General features: G+C 40.2%; 1 protein-coding gene across 3 annotated transcripts in view; it reads left to right on the forward strand.

Annotated features, from left to right (window-relative positions):
• The window catches only part of STX18 (syntaxin 18), a 96,213-nt gene that overhangs the window by 44,795 nt on the left and 39,121 nt on the right, over positions 1-12,297 (forward strand). For all 3 annotated transcript variants that reach the window (XM_054029406.1, XM_054029407.1, XM_054029408.1), the window contains exon 2: positions 1,584-1,651. In XM_054029406.1, the coding sequence (XP_053885381.1) occupies positions 1,584-1,651 (68 nt within the window). The remainder of the gene's footprint in view (positions 1-1,583; positions 1,652-12,297) is intronic.

The raw sequence follows: 12,297 nt of genomic DNA on the forward strand, positions 1-12,297 counted from the left end.
AGCATTTCTACATTGCAACTTGCAAATTTCAGCTTACTCACTCCCTTTAACTTTAGCAGCCCTTAGCCAATTAAAACAGCTAAGCAAGGCTGTTGCACTGCCCTTGCAGGGAATGCCCTAACTCTGAGGTACACTTGTCACAGACATCCGTGCTCATGAGCATATCTAATGGACAAGCTTTACAGGTTGGCTGTCCATCGCTGACAACCTGTAAAGCTTTGACATCAGAGTTTCCCTTCTTAGTGAGCTGCCTACAGAGACTACTGGAGCCCACCTGCTCCAACAAGATTTATTTTACAGTGGTCTTTACTCACCTTGACATCCTCCTCATAGGGCATTTTTAGAAGTAGACATGCCACCAGCTACCCCATCATGCACTGATGTTTATTTTCAACCAAATGTCATAATTCTGTATTTGTGACACCATAATTTGCTGTACACTGAATAATTAATACCTTTTTTTTTTAACACACCTCAGAGAGATTTTTGGTTCTCCTTTGAAAACTTCCTTTGTTCTACATAGTCATTGTATTCATGTACTTTTTTTTTTTTTTTTTAAGATACTGAACCATATTTGAGACTCAGTAAGGGAATCACTTTGGGGATCTCACTCCTTAGGCTAACTAAGGCTGTATTTCTGAGGCTTCTTCCTTTCTCTGTGCTAAATTGCATCTTGTATGGTACCAGCCCCTTTAAACCCAGACTTAAAAGTTGTTAAAAGGCATTGAAGCCTCATAAAAGGTGGTTCATTGTTCCATTTAAATGATCTTTTGGAAAGCGTAAAGATAATATAGAGGAAAAAAATGGTGGGAAAAAAATGAAGAGCTGGGTAGAAAAACAGCTTCCCCTCTGCATGCACATGCACTCAGATATGTTCAAATTCTGCAAGTGATTATCAAATGGTTGTGAGGAGTTACTTGATAGGCTTAACGTTTTTTGGTTGAGGTGGAGCAGGGATTAGTCAGTCTGATAATAAAGCAGTCACTGCAAAAATAGAAAGGTGAAAATATTCAGATAAATAATATTGATCAGTTTGCTTCCTTTTTTTGGTGGACAGGGGTAATATAGCTACCATGAGGTTAGTTCTTATAATTGAAGTCAAATGTTTGGGTCAAGTTTTCTGTTTTATAAAGCACATACGTATATTTGATATTTTTCTTTTTGTAAACATCTTTTTTTAAATGAACCTGTTTTCTAAAATGTGCACTTGATCCTTGCCTGCCAACATTCAGTTACATTTAGTGATTAAATTTAAATTAAATTACATTTAGTGCTTTTTTTCTTCTCAAGCTGGGCCCTCATTTAAACTTACCTCACTTAGATTATTTTTATGCTTTGGCTACATGCGTAATAGAAATGAGAATCTTATTGCAAAAGGGCATCTGTATAAATAACTTAGATATCTGTGTAACCTTTATAATTATAGTCTCAAATTACATAATAGGTTGTAGTTTAGTTTATAGTTCAAGTGCACAGGACATACTGATATTTGTACATTTAAAATGAAACAGAAAATAGAAATATGTTAAAACCCATTTTAGCTGATTGTGGAGTTAACATTTATACTTTACTTTCCTATTTAGATTACTAATATTGGGAAACTGAAGGATTTTCTTCTGCAACACAGAAAGGATTACATTAATGCTTACAGGTAAGTGCGTATTGTGTTTAAAAAGTCTCTACGTTTTAAAACTTGATTTTCAAATTTATAAGATGAGTCCATTAAAATTCTCTGAGCACACTGACATGATTTAAAACCAAAAATACAGTTTGCTGACCAGTTTCATACCTGATCATACATCATTCAGGATAAGCAAGACCTGTTGCCTACTACTAAGGCTATGTCTACATAGCAGCTGAGAGATATACAGGCACTAGCTGCTCAAGCTAGTGCACTAAAAATAGCAGTGTGACCATGACAGTACAGGTAGTAACTCAGGCCAGCTGCCTAAATATAACATTGCCTATGATCCTAGGTACCTTCTGAGTCGGCTAACTTGAGCCACTGCCCATGCAGTCCCAGCCACATTGCTATTTTAGAACACTAGTTCATGCAGAGCTAGCATGTGTACCTCTACTCGAGCTGGGAATTGCACCTCCCAGTTGTGCTGTGGATATGGCTTAAATGGTCAGTGGAAAGCCTGAGCAGATATCTCATGCCATTCATCATATAAGGCTTTTCAAACTCTGGATAGTGAATTCCAGAACTGAGGAACCTCATTGAGAACACCATATTGGAATACCACTAACTCTGAATTTCTTTGCTTTCTTACATCAAAATTTTGAGGAGTTAATTCTGGGTGCTTGAACCTTATGGGGAGAATATATTTGATTTTGTGACAGTAAAAGCATCCTCACTTAAGTCAATGTAGGAAACATTTGACATCCTTGAATTTATTTGCTGCCTGAGCACCCAAGGAGCAGGTGTCTTGTCTGTTTCAATCCTTTGTCCGTTTACGAGATTGGAGCTGGTAGGAAAAGCTAAGGAAAAGCACACTTAGGCTATGTCTACACTTTGAGATAGGGGTGTGATTTCCAGCTGGCGTACACATAGTCACACTCGAGCTAGTACAGGTTCAAGTGGTTTTGTACTTGGCATCGCTAAGTTGTGCCACTGCTGACTGTGCTACTACAGCTACACTACTATTTATACTTGCTCTAGCTCTCATCAAGCTAACACAGGTATGGCAACATGAGCTGGGAATCAGACCTCTTGCTTATAATGTAGATGTAGCCTTACATCTACCATCCCAGCAAACTTAGCACTTTTGGTTTATTGGTAGGTCACAGTCTAAGGCTTAAGGTTTTAATATTGGTGCAACCTGAATTTTGGAGTTCTCAATCCAAATAATCTGTAGGAAACATTTAAAAACAGTAAAATGTAATCTTTAGGGACACTTTGTGATACCTGTCCACCTCAATAAGTGTACTGATATATATTTACACACTGTGAACAACATTCCATTTAATGGAAAACTGATATGGTGAGTGTAGAGGAAAGGTCTCCTGTTTATCAACTCCACCACTGTGAGCAGATGTTTGAAAGTTCAATTTAAAATACTTGATGATTAGTCATATTATTTAGTCTTTCTGTCTGTCTTATAAAAATATGCTAATCCAGTGCGCATAGTTTATGGCACACTCATTGTGAAGACTATAAACAATTTGAACCAATTACCTAAATTCTCCCAGAAGCCTCAAAACTAGCACTTACTCCACCTATCTAATCATTCTTCTCTTCCTCCTTCCTGCCTCCAGTCCACCGAAAAGTCAGAGAGAAAATGAACCTTGCAGCGTAACCTGAATATCAATAAATTAAGTCTTTGGCTAATTGACCAGGGAAGAATATTCAAGTGTGGAATACCCCAGATGGAAATTACCATGCCTCCAAACTACTTGCATTTTAAGATGATCTTCTGTGCTGTGGTATCACATGGGGAGAAAGGTGGCCTCTGAGATTACCAGAGCCCTGCCAACAGCTTAAATTTCACCTAAAAGTGAATTGGAAGCCCACGCAGATCATAGAACACCCCTTTAACAAATGGGCCATCAAATTTTGCACCAGGTGACATTTCCAAACTGTCTTAGAGTGTAGCTCTGTATAAAGGATCATGCTAGAATTCATTCTTGAGAGCATATGTGGCAACCCCCCCCATATCTGAAAAAGAAGCATACTGGTCAAGCATAAATAATAAAAATTACTCCTGGCTTCTGCTGCTATACAAACTTCCAGCATCAACTGGAGAGCCATCAGGATTCTCCAACTGGGAACTTGGGTAAAAGAATGTGGGCAGACTTCCCCAGCTAAGGGCCTTGATACCACTCTGTAGTTTCTTGTGGTGTTTTTTTCCAGCCTATCAGCATAACAGGAGTTTTATGTTGCAGCCAGCCCTATCCACTTCCTGATTCTGGCAGGACACTGAGTAAGCTAATCAGTTGCACCAGCCAAGCCAGATGAAATACAGATGTAGAACTGAATGTCAACTGAATATTGAAGACCTTGAGTCCCAGACCATCTCTCTATCTTTCCCCCAAAGGCCTCACAGATGCACGGAAGTGATGACAAGATAGAACCCCTCCCATTAGAGAATGCTAGAAGTAGATGAGCAATCATCCAGTGCTACCCTTTGCCTCCTCTTGGTAACAGATGAACAGAGCCACTCAATAGTGACTCCTTCCAACCCTGTGAGGGTCTGTGGCTGTGTCAGCAATGCCAGTTGATCAATGGTATCAAAAGGTGTCCCATGGTGAATTGCCAAATTACTGAGTGCACTTTTTCTCCACAGATACTGGTAACAAATGTCCTGTGTGCTAAAAAAGGACACTAAGGGTTTGATTTTCAGAAGTGCTGAGCATCCTCAACTGTATTCAAGCCAACAGGAGCTGTGAGTGCTCTGGACTTCTGAAAATCAAGCCCATCTGTGTATATTGACATACACCAAAGCCAGACAAAGAGTAACTATATCTCCAAAACAACAAACAAAGCCAGTATAAAGATACTTGGTATAAAAAACTCTTGTTTTTGTAATATTGGTTGGAATAGTTAATGAACAACACTAGGTGGTGCTGTAAATTTAATACAAAAAAGGCTGTCTTATTTTGTGAAAGCCACAGTATGAATGGGTACAGTAACAGAATTTCAGTAACTGCAATGGGGGGGTGGGGGAAGCTGTCATAATAATTGGGTGTATATTGACTCTGAAATTATTTGAATATTCTGGATGCACTAACTTTTTGTGTACTGTCTTTGGTTTACCTGTCTTGAAAGGGAGATTAAAAGTGAAGTGATGGATGGAGTGAAAAGTAGTCTACTTTCACTTCGGATTTTAAAAATATTGCCGTATGCTTTTTGGAAATGCTCTTTTGTAATCTCTTACAGCAGTAACCCTCAATGTTTCTCCACAGATGCTAGCAGCAATAGAGTCTGTATTTCAAGTGGAAACCTAAAATATACAGTATTGTCAAATGTTTAAAGTAGGTTGCTAAATTGTCATCAGCTCATTATGTTCATGAAAAATAATTTCTAATAGATCTCAGTTTCCCATGAATACATGCCAAGGAGTAGAATAATCTGCTTTCGTGATGTAAATGATAATATATCTCAGTGAAAGCATATAAAATTGTAAAAGATCTGGTGTTCTGTAACCAAAAAAATCCATCTGATTTCCTTCCTAATTTATTGGTTTTTCTTCTCCTAACAGTCATATTATTTTAGTAATGTCTCTATGGGTGCTTCACTTCAGGTGCATATGCACTTCTTGAGCTCTTCATTGGAGAGTTTTCCGTCAGCAGTGCCCGTTCGGCATGCACTGATGCCAGACACCGAATCTATAGATGGATGCGCAAGCAAAGTGCCTTCAATTCTTTCTCAAGCACCTCAGCCTGAGATAGATCTCTAGCATGCCCACCTTGAGTGTGCCTCAGCTATTTTGTATACTTGTTGCTTGTTAAGTTGACAAACAGTGGCTATACTGCACACCTTTTAGCAGCACAGCTGTAGCGGCACAGCCATGTTACTAAAGCTGCGTAGATGTAGCCTTAGTTGTCACTCAGCTTTCCTTTTGATCTTTGTTTTTTAAACTACAGCCACCCTCTGGCTTTACCTTTGTGACACTGCGCCCCCTATTCTTCATATTCATATCATATTGTTATGATATTAATATGGCATAACTAAGATGTGTTCTATGCAAGATGGGACATATGAGGTATCATTGGAAAGGTTATGATTTACTGAATATGATTATCCTATTTGTATGCATGTGTCATTTCTGTATCTGTAGTTAGGAATATTGACTATGTAACAATTACAAGTGGGCTTACACTTGGGGAATGCCCACTAGACCGAATGCAATGGATAGGCCATTAGGGAGAACAATAGGACTTCGAAGATGCTAATCTCCCACCTTCCTGAGAAGCTTCCTGGGATGCTGCTTTGACACAGCAGAGTCATCTGATTGTCACCTGGTACTGAACTCCATCTTGAACTACTAGTATTTTTCCACTAATACGGGGTGGGGATCAAACTGGGAAACAAAGGATTCCCGCCATATGTAAATCCTGTAAGGCAGGGAAGTGAGTTAATCAAGATTAATTTTTCACTGAATCCCCGCCCAGGATGACTGCTGGAAACATCCTAAGAAACAAAGACAAAAGGGGTGAGGGAGACTGAGCCCAAGCTGGAAAAGGTGTCTGGCCTGTGAAAGGAATACCTGGAGTTTTAAGCAGCAAAAAAGAGCAAAACAACATTTAGGGTGAAAAATTATTACTTGTAACCAGTTTCCTTAGTGTATTAAGCTTAGTTTGTGTGTTTGTTTTATTTGCTGAGTAATCTGCTTTCATCTGTTTGCTATCCCTTATAATCACTTAAAGTCTATTGTTTGTAGTTAATAAACTTGTTTTTGTTTTCTCTAAACCAGTTTGTAAAATTCGTAACTGGGGGGCAAAAAGCTGTGCATATCTTCCTCCATGTTGAGGGAGGAGGCGAATTTCAGTTAGCTTACACTGTACAGTTCTCTGTGCAGTGCAAGACAATACAATTTTGGCCCCTGTATCCCATTTCTGCAGAGTGTGGGAGGGGGACATGGTTCAGGAGGAGAGCTTTCAGTTAGTTTTTTGACTGGTCTATGCATTTCATAATTTTTATTTCTCTCTTACACTTAAATTTAATTCTTTGAGTAGTGAGTTCTAAAATGCCTAACTTGTCCTGGCTGGAGTAATTATCCCTATTGGTAACTTTAAAAAAAAATATATTCTATCTAGGTTTTTAGTTTCTACTGGTGGTGCACATCCGCACATTACCTTGGTGCACATAACAAAATTTATTCCGCACATGGGTGGAAAAAATTAGAGGGAACATTGGTTTACACTCCAGAGGGGGTGTGCACTTGAGTGCTGGGCAGTTCCTTAGCTGAAAGACTCCCCAGGCAGTATTGATTTCAGTGTCTGTGTCTTTCTGCAGCTGGGTGTGTCCCTACCTGTGTGTGTGCTAGAAGAGGCTTGAGGGCCGGGCCCAGCAGGACAGGGTGAGGGAGCCCCAACTGATGGAACAGGCTGGCTCAGTGGTACCCCAGTGTATCAGGTGGCACCCCAGAGCCGGGTCGTGGGGTAACCCATCACAATCCTCCTTTTGGGGAGGGTAAAATTTGGCAGTTAGATATGGCCTTAAATAAATTAGCTAATATTTGATAGGTGCTATAAAAGCTGTTTTGAAGTATTGTTTAATATTCGTATTTTAAGTGCTTGTTAATATCTGGTTTGTTGTTGTCTCAAGGATTTGCTCATTAATAATTTGTTTCCTGGTTGGATATTAAATTTCTGACTGCTGTTCAGAGAACATGTTCTGTTAGTTGTAGTTACTTGTGGCATTGCATATATTTTAATGGAAGTAAAAAAATGAACGCCAGACTTTTCTAAAGCAGAGTTTACTCGAATTGTAAACACATTTATTTTTAAAGCTTATTGATAGTTACAAAGGGTGTTTACACCTATGATCAATACAGATAATATCAGAAGGTTAAATATTGATTCCTGTCACATGTCAAAAAACCACCATTGTTAAACTGACTTTTATAGATTCTTTCCTGTACACTGGAATTCAATTAATTTGCTGTTATAATATATGTCACTGGTGAGCAACACTAAAAAAATCTTTCCTGACTTCATACACACTTTAGGCCTGAATCTCCTCTCACACCAGTCTTAACCTGTGTGACTCCATTGATTACAATGGAGCTATGGCATAAATGAGAAGAGAAATCTGCCCTTTCATGTTTTAGCCTTGTAGAAATTGGGTACATAGCTATTCCTTTGGGCCTTATCCATCCCCCAACTGCTTTCATGGTTGCAGAGCTGCTGGGAGTTAGGGTGACCAGATGTTCCGATTTTATAGGGACAGTCCCAATATTCGGGGCTTTGTATTATATAGGCGGCTATTACCCTCCATTGCATCACGATTTTTCACACTTGCTATCTGGTCGCCCTAGCTGGGGGATTCTTGGGCTCATATTCTGTAGGGTCGTGCTATATCTTTTGATGCTTCTGCAAATGTCTAGCTAGTGGAGACCCAACAGAGCTTTTTTTCCATCTTTGCTTGGCAAAGAGATAGTGATCATTTCTCTCAGATGCAGATCCAGTCATAGTTTCCATGCCTTTGTCACCTCCAGTGGATTATTGCTATGCACTCTGGCGATCTATCCTTCCCTCCCTTCATCCCACAATCTGTCTTGCATCCATCACTTTACCTTTCTACCTATTAGGCTCATATCATGGTATCAGGTTCTTGTAAATCACTCGGACTAGTGCAGAATGAGGTTGCTTGCTTGCTTAATTAGTGTTTTGTGCATGGAGCATACACACCTGTGCTCTAGATACCATATTGGCTTCCAATTGTTCTTCAAGGTGTTTTGTTTTCAGTTATGCAGCTCTTTGTGGTTAAGGTCCTGGATATTTGAGAGACAACTCTCTCTCTCACTCACTCACTCAATGGTTGAAAGAGACATTTGAGATTAAATGAGTGCTTGAGCTCATAGTTTCTAGATTTGGGCAATGGAGCAGGTCATACTCAGTGAAAAATCTCCAACTCTGGAATTTGTTTCCTTCCTTGGATTGATAGAGCACCAGTCCTTTGCAGCACGTGGGCAAGTTTATATAGTTACTCAGGCTTTCTCAAGGTGTGTGTTGAGTGAGGAGGATATTATTTTGGAGTTAGTGTGGGCTTGGCAGTGCTTAATGTGACCTCGTTATGAATTATACTGATTCTTAGATATTTGTGGCACCTTAAAGACTAACAGATTTATTTGGGCATAAGCTTTCGTGGGTAAAAACCTCACTTCTTCAGACTCCTTGTTGTTTTTGTAGATGCAGACTAACACGGCTACCCCCTGATACTTAGATATACATCTAATATAGTCTGGGTATACAGACGAGCAGTATAAATTGGAAAAAATAAAATAAGCTTTGTTCTGTTAGATGATCTGGGGGTGTGTGTGTGTTTTTTTTTATTTACCAGAGACTTGTATTTCATTTGTTGCCGTAACATCTATGCACCTAACAATGTTTGAAAACAAACAACAAATCAATTAACTATTTGTGAACTCAATAAAACATGCTCCCTTTATACAGCTGAGAGCGCTCAGGTGATGTTAACCAGTATTGGAAGAAAATAAAATAGTTAATTTAGGCTAGGTCTACACTACCTGCCTGAATTGGCGGGTAGAAATTGATCTCTCGGGGATCGAATTATCGCGTCTCGTTGGGACGTGACAATTGATCCCCGAATCGACGCTCTTACTCCACCAGCGGAGGTGGGAGTAAGCGCCGTCGACGGGGAGCCGCGGCGGTCGATTTTGCCGCTGTCTTCATAGCGGGGTAAGTCGGCTCCGATAGGTCAAATTCAGCTACGCTATTCGCGTAGCTGAATTTGCGTATCTTAAATCGACCCACCCCCCATAGTGAAGACCTGCCCTTAGAGACTGAAAATAAAGTCTTTCTCTGGCTCCTGCACATTGCCATACGTTTTTTTTGGTGCCAGTTAAATCACATTATCGCAGAAGGAAGTATAAGTTTGCTGTACTCGTGTGCTTAAATTTGCAGGTCATCTGGGTCTACTTCAAAAATATATACCTTTCCCTTTAGGAACAGAATATACCCTATTTACTTTCATTAGAAAGATTTATTTTCACATTTGTTTTCCACTAAGGTTATGGACTCTATTTTATATTACTATATTTTAAAAATCTAACTTATTAGTGGCATCATTCCAAAATGTTTCTACAGTATTTTGAGATATTGAAAGAGAAGTCTACATGGTTGACTGAAGATTTTTAAGCAGCGTTTTTCCTCCAGATCTTGAAGAAAATCCGTACTCAAATGATATAGCAGATCATAGAAATAATGTATCTTAAAAGCTAGCAACTGGCTCTTTATGAAGACCATGATGATGCATCACTTTACTAGAGCCTTGCCATTGGATAGATGGGTTGAAATGGTGGTTTACAATTGCTTGGCCAGTACAAGTACAGTCATTTAGTAGTATTGTCTGATCTGATCCTTTTGTCAAACCTAGAGGGGTATCTACCTCACCGAGGCCAGGTTGCAATGCTTATGTGATGTTTACTGCTCATGCTCAAGTGCTGTGTAGTATGGAGTACTAGGTGCTTCTCATGAGCTAAGAGTTTTTTGGTGGTGATAATGTGTGTTCTCTGGGGAATCAGAATATCTCCTCACTATCAGGGCCATGGCTAGGCACACTGCTGGTTATCTCCTCCGCCTGTTTAATGGGAAATTGCCATCCATTATTCCTCTAATTCTCTCTACAAATATACATACTAGATCTTGACACACTACTTCCCAGCCCTCTACCTGGCATTGCAGAACAGATTGGGACACGTGACAGGAAGAGTCAATCACATGTGGACTGTTGAGCTGTGCAATTTAGCAACCCAGTTCAGTGGCTTTGTAGCAAAGCCCAGAGTGGCTTGAGCAGGCCTTTTTAGAAACACTGGTATCAGATACTATATAGAGAGGAAAATTTGTTTAATAGGAAAGATATTTGTTTTACTGAATCAAGCTGGTTTTCCAGCTTTGCAGCACCAGAACTCTAATGTATGCTACCAATAGATCAAATTGACCTTTTGTTGGAAATTAGGAAAATTTGCCACATAATTTGTCTTCATATTTCAAGGCTGCTACAGTCATCCTCTGTGTGCCACCGGATGACAAGGATTTAACTGTATTTAAACAGCTTGAAGAAGCAGTTAGTTTCTTCACTTGTATTTCTGAAATCTATTTAAAAGAAAATTAGTTTCTGATTACTGTAATCTCTATTCTCTTCTACTCTGTATTTTTTAAAAGTGCCCGGATACCATGAAAGTGTTCAAATACTACAGTGATGGGCAGAGTATAAGAATCAAGAGATGTGGACACTATAGCTTCTGTAGTGGAGCACCCAATACGCTATGAATACTGCTTGGATTATAGTGTACCGAAACACAATACTGCTGGGCATGGTTAGGGAGGAGGTCCATCATGAAGTTAGTTACAGCTCCCTAATTTGCTGCCTGGACCCAAGTGCAGGTTAGACAAGTCCAGGGGCTTCAGCTTAGAGTCTTGCAGCCCAACCCAAACCCAACTACATGTGTCAGGTTTGGGTTGAGTAGAGTCTGAAAACAACGTGATGTTCTTGGGCTCAGGTAGGGTTGAGTAGTCTTTGATCATCTCCTCCAACCTGTGGGGTTGGTGCAGTGGCAGCTCTGTGCCCCGCTCCTGTCGGCCACTGCTGCTTCACTATGCTGTGTGTGTTGTAGAGTGAGTGTGCCAGTGAGTCACAACGTGTCTCGCTCTACAGCACACACAGCATAGCAAGGCAGTGTCAGAAGGCAGGAGCGGGGCACACAGCCAGTGCTGTGCTGACCCCATGGGCAGGAGATGGCCGAAGATGGATCGCAGGCCTGGGCTTGGGGAGTGTGGAGTCCCCACCAGACCAAGCCGCAAGGATGAGATGGCAGTGTTGACACAGGTTTGGAGGGAAGTGTCAGGTTCACGTTGGGTCTGAAAATGACTCCGCACTCGGGCTCATGTTGGGTTTGGGCTAATCAGGTTGAGGTCAGGCAGCCCTCTACTCCCTCTGACAATATTCCCCTAGTGACCATTCACTAGCTGTGGATAGCTAGAGGACATGGTGGTATACCCCATCCCCAATTACCTGGATATGGGGCATAGCGCAGTGTTTGGTCTATGTGGAGGCTGGTGTAAAAGCTAGCTTTACTGGCGCTCTACCTGTGGGGACTCACCCATGCCAGGTGAACCCTAGTCAGAGGAGCGCTGCCTGAGCTATGGAGAGGGAGTGGAGCAAAGAGAGCATCTGTCCCAATATGTTTAACAGCATTAATTTTATTATACTGTGGGTGAGGAATTTATATGCACACTCCAAATCTCTAATAAGAAAATATTTATAACCCATACTTTGCAGCACAGTTGCATTGTCTCTTTCAGGTATTGACAAAACACTTTGATGTAATACTTTCAAATAATGGAAATATAATTTCAAATAATTGCTGCTATTTTCTTTTATATAATCACTCATGATCTGTCTCTAAATAATCTGTTGTTTGAAATATATAACTTTATTGTGGCTGTGGGATGGCATTTCTACTGTTTTTCTGAAATGAGACAATCTCTGAGCATTAATCCTCCTGATCGTATTTAAAAAGTGCAAATTAGGAAGACTAAAATTCCTACTGGGATTTTGTCACAGATTTATGAAACCTCTCAATTCTTAAAAAAAACCCAAACCCCACA

The sequence above is a fragment of the Malaclemys terrapin genome, chromosome 5 (assembly GCF_027887155.1).
Source record: "Malaclemys terrapin pileata isolate rMalTer1 chromosome 5, rMalTer1.hap1, whole genome shotgun sequence".
Lineage (NCBI taxonomy): Eukaryota > Metazoa > Chordata > Testudines > Emydidae > Malaclemys > Malaclemys terrapin.